Genomic DNA, 13776 nt, shown 5'->3' with positions numbered 1-13776 from the left:
TCGCATAAGAAGCTTTGACACATCACTTTTCGTTACCCTTCTTTAGAAAAATTGCTACTGTGTTTGTGTTTAATTTTTATGTGTAATTCTTTGTGTTCTTCGCTTTTCGCAGATTGGTACTAAGCATGGAGTGATATATTTAATCACAAAGTATGGCTACATCCACATGTATGACCTGGAATCTGGAGTCTGTATCTACATGAATCGTATTAGTGCTGACACCATCTTTGTCACATCTCCTTATGAACCAACCTCAGGAATCCTTGGAGTCAATAAAAAAGGACAGGTGGGCACCAATTGGCTCTACAAAACTTGGCAAATACCTTGCAAGGTCTATTTATTTACTGCCAGGGATTGAACTACCAGGGTTACCTAGAGCTTTAAAACATTGGGCAAAGCACCTGAAAACACCTTTCCCTTAACCATAAAGTCTAACATAAACTATAAAATGGGATCTCTGGCACGTTTCAAGGTGCCTAGAGTGTTTTCAACCTGAAAAGAGCCAGGTGAACTCCACTGATGTCACTCTTAAGGCGTTGGAAAAAATGTGGAAGGCTCCTATAACTAAGATTTTAAACTGTAAGGCAATAAAAGCTTACAATTTTATTGGTTATGTACATTTTCTATATATTTTTTTATGTACTGTATGCCATTTCAGCATCAGATATCTTGTTTTGTTTTCCTTTATTAGGTCCTATCTGTCTGTGTGGAAGAAGAAAATATTGTGAATTATGCAACCAGTGTCCTGCAAAACCCAGACCTGGGTTTGCGCATGGCTGTTCGTAGTAACCTTCCAGGGGCTGAGGAATTATTCGCAAGAAAATTTAATACCATGTTTGCTCAAGGGAATTACTCAGAGGCTGCTAAAGTAGCAGCTTCTGCCCCAAAGGTAGTAGTTTACAAGGAATCACCCTCCCTTTCTTCCTTATTTTTATTTATCACTTCTTATGTTTTTTATTATCTCTCTTTGTTAGGGAATTCTGCGTACAGCTGAAACTATCAGAAAGATCCAGGCAGTGCCAGCTCAACCTGGGCAGGCTTCTCCATTGCTACAGTATTTTGGGATTCTCCTTGATCAGGGGCAGCTGAACAAACTGGAATCATTAGAGCTCTGCAGGCCAGTCTTGCAACAGGGCCGTAAGCAACTCTTGGAAAAGTGGTTAAAAGAAGATAAGGTAAGATCGAACATCACTATACCAACTGCCATGGCCCATATTTATATGGGCTAAATGCTTTCCCTGGAGATAATGAATCTACAGTGGTAAAACATATTTGTTGCTTTGTTTTTCCTAAGTTGCCTGAAGTTTCAGACAATTTAAAATTTTGTTCTGCATAGCTGCACTGGACATGTATTTATACATAGTTAAACAGTCATAATGAATGCTAGAACATAATTGTAGCTATGTGTTCTGTAGAAAGCCATGCTTTCCTCATTGTTACTTAATTTATTCATTCATTAGATTAAAAAACCATATAGTCAGTATTTTGGTAGTGTTCATTGATCCAATACTTGTCTTCAAGGGAATTTATTAGTTAGAAGCAAGCGTCAACATATTCATACATTGTATAATTTTAAGGAGACATAAAACACATTTTGAAGCTCGAAAATTAGCATAGACATGCTTAACCTTACGTTTTGGGCTTTTGTATCTCCCCAAGGTCACTACATAACATTAGCAGTGAAGATCTGCACCTCTAAAAACTCTCCCAGTAGCGCCCCCATTTTTTTTTCCTGCTTTTTTCCAACAGATACTCATGGATACTATCAGTTACCAGAGCCTGGGGGCGATGCACAATATACAGTATATACACAATATAAAATTCGCAGTACATGACTGACTGATAATTTACATGATATGGAAGCATAGAAGACAATGTGCATCCAAACTGATTAATAGTCTGCCCTGTAGAATCATTCACTATGACAGCTGTAACCTTGATCATTTTCAATGACCTCTAAGCTTAGCTTGTCAACTGCAGTCCAAAGACAGCCTAAAAAGCTTCAAGATGAAGAGCTCTTGTGGGCAATTTTCTAGAAATGGATCATTGTTGTCATAGAGCTGCTCACAACAATTCACACGTGCAGTCATGTACATTGAAAAATTAACACCTGACTCTACGAGGATCATGGTACCATTGTGACTGGATTACACTTTCACACATCTGTGAGTTTCAGCCAACACCAATTGAATAAATTCAATGGAACCATTGTGATTGGTTGCCTGTGACTTTACTACCCTTAAAGGAGATTTCAACCCTTTAACAAAAAACCCAGTACCCCCCCACCCCACTTAAAAAGGGTTTTTTGTTAAGGGTAAGGACACACGAGGAGATTCAGGGAGATTTTGTCGCCTGGCTACTAATCGCCTTGTCTTTTGAGCAACTATCTCCCTGAACTGCCTCAGCGTTTTTCCCCATAGGCTACAATGAAAAGTCGCCTGCGCTAATGCACACACGACGATGCGTTTTCAATAGTTGCCTGAAATTGCCTCACTGAGGGTAGGGACACACTGGGCGATTTGGGGAGATTTAGTCGCCTGGCGACTAATCGCAGCGACTTTTCTCCCCGAATGCTTCCCCTCTCTCTGCGCCTGGCTAAAATGAAAAATCGCCTGCGCTAATCACACGCAGCGATTCGTTTTCCGAAGTCGCCCGAAGTTGCCTCACGAGGAAACTTCGGGCGACTTCGGAAAACGAATCGCCGTGTGTGATTAGCGCAGGCGATTTTTCATTTTAGCCAGGCGCAGAGAGAGGGGAAGCTTTCGGGGAAGATTGGTCGTGGAAAGTCGCGGCGATTAGTCGCCAGGCGACTAAATCTCCCCAAATCGCCCAGTGTGTCCCAGCCCTAAGGCAACTTTGGGCAACTATTGAAAACGCATCACCGTGTGTGCATTAGCGCAGGCGACTTTTCATAGTAGCCTATGGGGAAAAACGCTGAGGCAGTTCAGGGAGATAGTTGCTCAAAAGACAAGGCGATTAGTAGGCAGGCGACAAAATCTCCCTGAATCTCCTCGTGTATCCTTACCCTAAAGGGTTGAATTCTCCTTTAAGAGTAGTAAATGCCATGGAATTCCCTACCACACTGATGAAATGAAGAAATGTTTTCAGGAACACGTTAAAGTCCCGTTGCTTTAGATACTGTATATCATGACCTGGATGAATGACAATCTCTATACACTTGGTAGATGAGGTTTAAAAAAAAAAGTCCCACGTCCATGAAGTTCAACCTTTGATTTCTAAGTAAGCCTGCCTATCTTCTAGTTTATCCAGAGGTTATTAGTAGTACTGTAGTTTTTAGATCAACTGTGATTTCAGCGACCTATGAATTAACTTATGCCAATAAGCTGCTGAAAACGAGATTCCTTACTTCTGGTGCCTTTTAAAGGAATTGTTCAGAGTAAAAATAAAAACTGGGTAAATATATAGTATGTGCAAAATAAATGTTTCTGATATAGTTAGGCAAAAATGTAATGTATAAAGGCTGGAGTGACTGGATAGCCAGAACACTACTTCCTGGTTTGCAGCTCACTTGGTTTTCACTGATTGGTAACCAGGCAGTAACCAATCAGTGACTTGAGGGGGACCACGTGGGTCATAACTGTTGCTTTTGAATCTGACTTGCATGCTAAGGATCAATTGCAAACTCACTGAGCAGTTATGTCCTATGTGGCCCCCTTCAAGTCACTGACTAACTCAGAGTTGGAGATCTGAAAAGCAGGAAGTTGGGTTTTGGCTATTGAGTTAGACATCCATTAACTTCAGCCTTTATAGATTACATTTTTGGCTAACTAACTTGAAGCATTTATTATTTTGCACATACAATCTATTTACCTAGTTTTAGTTCGTACACTGAACTGTTCCTTTAATGTCCTAATATCTCTTTCCCCAAAAGTGTATTTTGCCACTAAAAGTCTGTTTTGTGACTGTATCCCCAAATTGTAAGATCAGAGAGGTCACACAAAAACAATATCCCAAAAATGGAAATATTGATTGACTGATAGGTGGCAACAATAGTACATGTTTTGGATTTATTAAACCCAGTACCCAGAACACTCTAATAATGCATTTCCATTTCCTACAGCGTCCTATTTTAACAATCAAATCTTAAGGGGAACTCCAGCTTCCAAACAAAATTTGATAAAGAGGCCCACATAACACAGAAACCCCTAATATACCCATCACAGTTACCTGTTTCTTCAAAAAATTTGAATAAATACCGTTTTCTAAATTGAAGAGGAGCGGCATCCCTTTTCCTCTTTCCTTACTTCCTGCCCAAACAATACTTCACTTCCTACCTGAACAAATGCAGTGTGCAAGTCATCAAGTTTCTGTACCGTAATTTCAGCTTTATACTATTATACTCTGGTTTAGATTTATCAATTCCACATTTAACGCTAGTTTACTTTTAATGATGGGATGATATTTTTTAAAGAAAAAATTATGTTGTGGAGCTGATTGTAAACAGAGATCTTCCATGGAAAAAGTTAATCAGTTTTTATATTTGCAGCACAAATAGCAGTCTGATAGTGTAGTTTAGTAGCCAATTGAAAACATCTGCTTCCAGTAAAAAAAAGAAGAAGCCGGCACTGTAATTCTTGCCAACTGATAAAGCAATAAAAATCTTTCTTCTGTAAGCTGGCCATACATAACTAGGTTTGGTCAATTTCAAAAACATTCCCAAATCATCTGTATATGTAGGCAGAATGGGAAGGCAGTTTCCAATAATTATCCTGTGATCCTATTTAGTTGTGTATGGTTGAACACGTTGGAGAATTTCATCTTTCGATGCACAAGGGCATTAAATACTGTTGAATATTGTTTGAATACTGGTTAGCATTGGCCATTGTATGGTCACTTTTGGTATCTTAAAGGAGAAGGAAAGGTTAAAACTAAGTAAGCCTTATCAAAAAGGTCCATCTAAATATACCAGTAAACCCCCAAACTAGTGCTGCTCTGAGTCCCCTGTCAAAAGAAACACTGTATTTCTTTCCATCTATTGTGTACACGTGGGCTTCTGTATCAGACTTCCTGCCTTCAGCTTAAACCTCATTGCGCTGGGCAAGAGCATGCTCAGTTTGCTCCTCTCCCCGCCCCCCACCCTTCTCTGCTGTAATCCGAGTCCAGAGCAGGGAGAGACTCAGGCAGGAAGTGATGTCACACCATGTTAATACTGCAGCTCCTATCCTAACAAACAGAGTTTCTAGAGCTTTTTACTCAGGTATGGTAAAACATTCTACAGAATAAATATAGCATTCTAGCTTGCACTATTGCAGCTAATCTATTGGCAATAAATTGCCTCCGTAGTTTTCCTTCTCCTTTAATGCATTAATACATTTATGAAGTTGTATTTTGAATCCAGTTGGGTTTCTTTAAGTTACTCTCATGCACTGCTTCCTACTGTTTTTTTTTTTTGTTTTTTTTTTGTACAGCTTGAGTGTTCTGAAGAGCTTGGAGACTTGGTGAAGGCAGTAGACCCAACTCTTGCTCTAAGTGTTTACCTGCGTGCCAATGTGCCAAGCAAAGTGATACAGTGCTTTGCAGAAACAGGGCAGTTCCAGAAGATTGTGCTTTATGCTAAAAAGGTAATTAAATTTAGCGATGAGCGAAGTTTTTCGTCAAGTTTCGCCACGAAAATAAATGACGCATTTCGGCAAATTTTGACATTTATTGAATTTTTGACGAAGCATAACAGGTTACATTTGCCCATCACTAATTGAATTATGTTTTCACAAAAAAATATACCAATGCTCTGCTCTCACTTTGTAAGTATTATCAGTGTGATGAAATTAATAGGTTTTGGTTAAAGGAGATGGAAAGGCATGTTTACTTGCTGGTGCCAAAAGTTAGGCACCCCCAAGTGACTACTTTTACTTACCTGAGGAGAGATCCTCTTCCTGCTTCTTTCTTCACGTGGGTGCGCATACGCAGTAGAGCAAAAAGCCGAACTTTAACGGAAAAACAAGCGAATTAGTTCTACTGCGCATGCGTCTGCCCTGGGAAAATGAAGACAGAAGAAGAAGGAAACCAATCGCTCTGTGGTGCTCGCTGGAAAGATCTCCGGACCGGTGCAGTTTTCTCCTGATAGGAGCACTGGCCCAGGTTGTCAGGTAAGTAAATACAATCACTTGGGGGTGCCTAACTTTTGGCATCCCAAGTAAAAATGCATTTCCTTCTCCTTTTGAAATTCGCCTTTTCATTCACTGCTTGAACAATGTTATAATTCCTTTAGTACCTTGGATTTTCTAACCTGTCCTACTCAGTCTCCTCTGAGTTTATTATTGCTGTTACATATCAGACATGGCATATTAATGAGAACTGCACAGAGAACATTTAAAGACAACTAAAGGCTAGGTAACACCAAACAATTAAAGTCTTTTACAGTAATGAATATTATGTACTGTTATATAATGTACCAGTGTGCTGGTAAAACTAGTGTTTGCTTCAGAAATGCTATAATTGTTTATATAAATATATCCCTGTCTGATTACTGGCGGGATTACTATTAGGTTAGTGGTGTGAATCAAAACATCCACTCTGGGCTTGGGGGACACTTACCTATCTTTCTAGAATCCACTGCAGTGCTATTAAGAATTCTGCAATTTTTTTTTTTTTTTTTAATTCTAGGTTGGGTACACCCCAGACTGGATTTTCCTTCTGCGTAGTGTAATGCGAATAAGTCCAGACCAGGGACTACAATTTGCACAGATGCTTGTTCAGGATGAAGAGCCGCTGGCAAATATCAACCAAGTGAGAAGTTAACACTTTATATTTTACTTATCCATGACTATCTGTAATTTGTACTGGACAGCTTAGAGGGAACACTCTGTGTGCACAAAGAATTTTTTGTAAGAAAATAATTTTTGTACTTGATTCACCTGCTTCTCTGCCCACATAGTTTTTAAAACTGCTCACAAAGGTTTATTTTCTGTTCACATCCCAAAAAAATAAGAGGGAACATTGTCTGTCTATTATGTAACTATTTAAAACTCTTTGTTCTTTGTACAGTATGATTGATTTTATGCAAACAAAGCATTATTGAGGCACTTCTATAGTGCTGAACTCAGGACATCTGGTCTACTTATTTGGAAGCGAGGCAGATCCTTCTGGCTGTGTTCTAACTGGCCTATGGGAACTGCAGCAGTAATCAGTCTGCATAGTTTTTACTGGTTTTGTGACACAATTAATTATGAGGTTTGTGGATCAACAAGATTGTGAGCTACTGTATGTGTTACTGGTACTGCTGGTTTTCTTCAGTTACTATCTGTATGTAGGCAAGATCTAGGGTTAGGAAGCAGAAGCCCCTACCAAGGACATTTTGAGGAAAAAACAAGGATGCAATGTCAGAAAACGTTGATTTGGTTTATTACTGTTACAGTGGCCTAATCCAATTAACTATTAACTATTAGCAACAACAACTTAAAGGGGTTGTTCACCTTCCAAACACTTTTTTTTGTTTTCAGATTGTTCCCCAGAAATAAAGACTTTTTTCAATTACTTTTCATTATTAATTTTTTTTACTGTTTTTCCAAAATATAAGTTTAAAGTTTAATGTCCCTGTCTTTGGTGTTTCACTGTGACAGCTCAGTAATTCAGGTGCAGACTCTAAACGGTTACAATTTTACAACATTTTTTTTTCAACATAGTTGATGCATTTCTCAGCAGCTTCTCTGGAGTATTAGCAACTATTGTATCAAGTCTAACAGCTGCCTGTAATGAAACCCAGAGATTCTGCTCAGCAGGGACAAAGATAAGAAATGTATCAACTAAATGTATCGATTTAGAACAGTTTACAGGGTCTGCAACCCCCCCCCCCCCCCCCCCCCCCAGAGCTGCTTCAGAAGGTGAAAAATGACACTTTACTCTTCAATATTAGAAAAACGGTAACATATTATTTCTGGTGATCTATCTGTAAACAACTAGTTATTTGAAGGTGAACAACCCATTTAATAAAAAGGGCATTACAGTATCCATGGACTTTCATATGGTGTTGCTGTGGTGTTGGCACACTAGCCCACTTTCTGAAGGGGTCATTATTAGACTAGCTTCATGTCTCTCTTCTTTCCCTTCCTATGTTAGTTGATCTGCACTCACAACTAACTATCAAGGTAGGGCAAATCAGTGGGGAGGGTGAATTTGGAGCGGAGGGGATGTTTAATATTTTAGCTGCTCTGCAACTTTTATTGACAAATTCAGTAATTCCTTCTGTTGTGTTAATATTGATTAATTTTGTTATTCCTTGCATTGATTGGTGAAATTGAAAGTCTTTGCCATCTTGGTTTTTTATAGCAATTTTAGGAAGAAAAAAAGCTAGTTGATCAACAGTAACAATTAAAATGACCTGAAAATCAACTCCTTATCTAAAAGCCTAAGAAAGTGCTGATTATGACCAGAAAAAAAGCTTTATTGTTTTCTGGCCAAAATTCTCCCCATGTCTGCAGTGATAGGTGGGTTGAGTTCCTGTGTTTGTCTCTTCCTTCTCCACCAATTATTTACCGCTCTAAAGGAAGGAACCCCTGCAAACCTCTTTCCAATTTAAAGTAAACAAACAATTGCGCGGTCGTGTCTTGTCCTGCTTCATGACAGGTGAGTTTCCAAGTCTGCCATTATTTAGGAAGCTACCACAGCCATTGGGTGTGTGGCAAAACTAGATTTGTATTTACTCAGTACATTTTATTAATTCTTAATGATTAAATAAATAGAACAAATGTGTTCAACTATTTCAAAACAGTAGTAAGAGATGTGAGAAGTCCTGGTATGCAGCTGTATCCTCTAAAGATTATTCATTCTGTTCTTAATTTAGAAAAGTTTGGTGTAATTAATTCTCTTGTTTACAGGATCGTGTTTAAAGCAATTATGTGTCATCTGTGGTACACAATGTATTTAAAAGTTCATTTAGTGCATGGATGTTTGTTTAGTCTACCAAAATATGTTTGCCTGTATCTACATAGCTCATACTTGTTCTGTGCTTCAACTTTCTTTATTCCTTTTTTTTTTTCTCAAGAGTGTTCTTTATTGAAGGTTAACACACATGACATAAACGTGCATGGTATGGTATATCACAAATACATATACATTCAGTATTGAAAAGTTAAAGCAGATAGGCAGCAGGTATCAATTGGTTACCATTTCTAATTAGCATCCCTTAATCCACCCTTTCCCCTTCACATTTAGTGGTTATCCACCTCCTCCTCATCCATGTGGAGTTCAGTCCAACAATGCCAGGTTTGGGCGTGTTTGTCCAGACACCCTTTTTTTTGTCCATTATTGCTTTTTCTATAGATGCTAGATGTTTCATTGCACTGTACCACTCCTGGAAAGTAGGAGGGATAGTATACTTCCAGTGCAGGGTAAGCACCCTTCCTGCTTGGAACAGGGCCTTAGTGATGAAGACTTTCGTATGGTAGTCCAGATTAACATTCAGATGCATGACCTGGCATTACAGTCACTCCACCCAGGGACAGCTTTAGATCACATATACCCTTCCAGTACACTTTAAGTTTTACACAGCTCCACAGCATGTGTTTTAGGGTGGCTACCACTGTGTTACATCTTGGGTATATTGGGGACTGGAGCACTTTCATCCCATATAATCTCTGGACCATGTAGTATGCCCTGTGTATTAGATATAGCTGAAGCAGGCTGTGTTTCAAGGACATGGAAACTACCAGTGGTGTGGCCTGCACTCTCTCCCACTAGTCATCTGTTTTCGCTGTGCTCGTATTTGTTAATCTTGGAGAAATATTGCTTACGCAGTGCTTTTTGAGTTAAATGCTGCTTGTAAAGCTGGCCACAGATGCAAAGATCCGATCGTACGAATCAACGTACGATCGGACTTTCCCATCTCCCGACCTGCCACTAACCATTAAGATCAAAGTCTTACCATTCAGATCAAATAAAGTAGTTGAAGAACAGATCAGCCAATGTTCTGCCACTGACAGCAATCGTACGATAGTTATGTCCGACAAAGCTAGTGACAGTCTCGCTCTGAAAATCGTATGATAGGCAATACACACACCGATCTCCGTCGGACGAAAAATGTCTGGACTCTCCACATACGGTCAAGTATATTAAGACAGACTGGGTTTATGGAGGGTCTGGGCCGTGTTGTTTTTTAGGGGAATTTCAGCTGCAGTTACAAGGTGGCATGATCTGATATACCTCTTAGGAGGTAGGTGGCACTTCTTTTCACTGATAACATGGGGGGGGGGTTAATGAAAGCCATATCAATCCTATATAGACCAAGGTGGGACGTTGTGAAGCAGGAATACTGCCGGTTGTCAGGGTTGGCTTGCTTCATGGGTCTGTGAGAGCCAGGGATGACATGAGCCTATTCAGCTGAGTGGTGCTGGGCAGGGGCTTGTCCTGGCGCCTCAAGGCTTTATCAATTTGTGGGGATAGTACTTTGTTGAAGTCACCAGCAATGTCTACAAGAGCGTGCGGGTATTTTGTTAGTTGGTCCGCTAGTATATGCAACACTTTTGGCTCAAATGGTGGTGGGATGTATATATTGACTAGCAATACCTCACATGCATAAAAAATAGCAGTGCAGAAATATATATCTACCCTTGGGGTCAGTTTTGAGGTTTTTAAACTGAAATGGCACAGATTTTCCTATTAGAATGGAAACACCTCAGGAGTGCACGGAGTAGGTGGCATGGGAAGCCCAGCCGACCCACGGCCTCCTCAGCGACAGGGTTTTTGAACCTGTGAGGTGAGTCTCCTATGGTTGTGGAGTGTTTCTTTAAGTAATCAAAGACTAGTCTGCGCTTAATTGGGCAGTTGAGACCCCTCACATTCCAGCAAGTTAGATATACTGCCATTTTCCCAGTAAGTTGTTAGTGTGCCATATATTTGCCATTGTCTTGATTATCAGTACAATTATACATTCTTAAGCATAATATATTAACATAAACAAGTAAACCCTGTCCCTGAACCTTCCCCCCTCCCCTTCCTCCATTTTCCCAACAGGGGGCAGAATTTGTCCCATAACAAAAAGAGAGTTAATCAACATGTGGGGTGGGTCATTCCACTGTAGTAAGCCGTTGTGATTAAAGGCTACTGGTGGCTCCTTATTGGCTAGAACTGTGCCTTAAACTTTAGGGCCTCCAGTGGCCCCTTTAACTGAACAGGGGATTATTGAGGGGTGTAAGATGTGGTTGGTGCAGTCACGAACCAATACTCACGAAACCATAGATGCGAAGGCTATTGATCAGGTCATCCAGCCAGGCGTTCCGCTCCTGTAGGGATGTGAAAAAATGCGATGATCCTCCCGTTTGGACCCGAAGGTGTGCAGGGTAGAGCATTGCATAGGTAATTCCAGCCTTCCGTAGTCTGTTCTTGCCACTTTGAAAAACAGCTCTTTGCCGTTGCACTTCCATCGAGAAATCTGCGAATATTGAGATGTGGGAGCTTGGTGGTGTAGTGAGCCTTTTGTTCTCGTCAGCGTGAGCACTTTGTCCCGGTCTTTGGTGTTCAGCAATCGGGCGATCAGCGGCCTAGGTGGGGCTCCTGGAGGGGACTGCCTCGTGGGGACCCTGTGCGCTCCTTTTATGGCGAAGGTGTCTGACAGATGGGCTGCGCCAAAAGTCTCTCTTAGCCAGGCTTCTAGGAACGATTCTGGAGCGTTGCCCTCTGCGAGCTCAGGGAACCCCACGAATCGAAGGTTGTTTCTCATTAGCCGGTTCTTGATTTGCGCTGGCAGTCTGTGAATAATTTGCGCATTGTGCGGTATTGTTCTGAGAGGTCTTGGCAGTTGTTTTCCAGGGTGCTATCCGGGCCTCCACTTCTGTTGTCCTCTCCCGCAACCTTTGCAGGTCCCCTTTGATAATCGAGAGGTCTATCTTAATTTCCTCCGTCTTGGATTGTAATGCAGTGCATGCGGAGTTGGCAGCTTTTATTTCAGCCATTGTGTATAAGAAACGGATCCGCACACACACTGATTAATGCAGTCGGGGAATATCCCCTTTTATTCAGCCACCAAACATCAATGTTTTGGGGGGGAACACCCACCCTTCATCAGATCCGTTTCTTATACACATTGGTTGCTAAGGGACCCGGCCGGGTCAACGGAAGGAACGCACCACCAACTGCAGGATTGGTGAACTACAGGTGTGCGGTAGGAGAATTACATTTTATTTCAGCCATAACATCTCGCAGTGTAGGTTCCTCCTGTTCTTGAGGAGCTTTGGAGTCTTGGGCTACAGTGGGTAGCTGGGGTTCGCATGGCGGGTCGCAGGGGGAGTCGGGCCTGCTCACGGCTTTTTCTGCCTTGCCGCCATCTTGTGGATCTTCCCGGCATACTTCTCTAGCCGAGAGGCGGCCTCCGACGCTCTCTTTTGCGCCCTGCTGTACCCCATTATTTACCTCTGGGGTAAGGGATGGCTTGTGAGGTTAGCCGCCTCAGTGCTGTATATTTTGGCGCTTCAATATCAGGATATTAGTGGGGGTCCTGGCGGAGCTCCTGTACTAGTGTGTGCTCACATCAGCAGCCAGACCACGCCCTCTTCTTTATTCCTTTTTGAATTGTACTGTAGTGGATGGTTTGTATTAAGTAATGACAGTGGAAGACTATTATTACAGATGCAGTTGCATCTTGTTTTGTTTTCACCCTTTTCTTACCATCTATCCTTGGTCCTTAGATTGTGGATGTTTTCATGGAGAACAGTCTGATCCAACAGTGTACTTCATTCCTGCTTGATGCTCTCAAAAACAATAGGCCATCTGAAGGCCACCTCCAGACTCGGCTTCTAGAGATGAATTTGATCCATGCTCCACAGGTACTGCAGCTACATTTATTTTGCATAATTAACCTTCAGTATTAAAGTTGATCTTTTGGCTGTTAATAGGCCAACACATAAATAAGTAGTTGGGTTGTTTATCAGTTCCAAACAAAGGCTTTAAATGTTCTTTTAGGTAGCAGATGCAATCCTGGGGAACCAGATGTTTACTCATTATGATCGGGCCCACATTGCCCAGCTGTGTGAAAAAGCTGGACTACTTCAAAGAGCTCTAGAGCATTATACAGACCTTTACGACATCAAACGGGCAGTGGTGCACACACACCTTCTAAATGCAGAAGTAAGTATATTAGTGGATCACTACAGTCCTTAACTAGTATGCTATCTTTGCCTTTAGCTACATCTGTTTAACTATTACTCTTGTTGATGTATTTCTAAATATCTGTGGATTTAAAGTCTTATTTTTGATATGTGATTTGTACTCCAAAACTTTGATTTATGTTTATTATACTTTTGTTAGTGGCTGGTAAATTTTTTTGGCTCCTTGTCGGTGGAAGATTCTGTTGAGTGCATTCGAGCCATGCTGTCTGCCAACATTCGGCAGAATCTACAACTTTGTGTTCAAGTGGCATCTAAGTACCATGAGCAACTTGGGACCGAGTCATTGGTTGAGCTTTTCGAGTCATTCAAGAGTTATGAAGGTACCTCTTTACGTTATTTCATTGCTTTATCTATATATCACTTGTTGCTTATTGAATAGACAACTGTAGTTCTTCTTTTATATTCTATTTATGATGGCATGGAATTGGAATGTGTGCTAGGCTTTGGCTGGGAGAGCGACAGGGACAGAAGTTTAATACTGGATGACTGGTGGCGAACTTACACTGCCGGCTTCCTGTTTTATAGGTGTGTGCTTGCCCCACCCCATTTGTGACATCACAGGTAGGGTGAGTCTATAAATTGAGGGGAGGAGGTGGGTGCGGGTCATATTTTCCTGAAACCCGCACATCACTACTTCGGGGACAGAGAAACTTAGTTG

General features: G+C 41.1%; 1 protein-coding gene across 2 annotated transcripts in view; it reads left to right on the top strand.

The window, feature by feature from the left end:
- Nucleotides 1-13776, top strand: part of cltcl1.L (clathrin heavy chain like 1 L homeolog) — a 65069-nt gene that overhangs the window by 25030 nt on the left and 26263 nt on the right. For both annotated transcript variants that reach the window (XM_018262033.2, XM_018262031.2), the window contains 8 exons: nt 113-286; nt 692-889; nt 975-1175; nt 5430-5582; nt 6625-6747; nt 12639-12776; nt 12913-13077; nt 13258-13438. In XM_018262033.2, the coding sequence (XP_018117522.1) occupies nt 113-286; nt 692-889; nt 975-1175; nt 5430-5582; nt 6625-6747; nt 12639-12776; nt 12913-13077; nt 13258-13438 (1333 nt within the window). The remainder of the gene's footprint in view (nt 1-112; nt 287-691; nt 890-974; nt 1176-5429; nt 5583-6624; nt 6748-12638; nt 12777-12912; nt 13078-13257; nt 13439-13776) is intronic.

This window comes from Xenopus laevis, chromosome 1L, assembly GCF_017654675.1.
Source record: "Xenopus laevis strain J_2021 chromosome 1L, Xenopus_laevis_v10.1, whole genome shotgun sequence".
Lineage (NCBI taxonomy): Eukaryota > Metazoa > Chordata > Amphibia > Anura > Pipidae > Xenopus > Xenopus laevis.
This window is presented reverse-complemented; position numbering and strand designations above follow the sequence as displayed.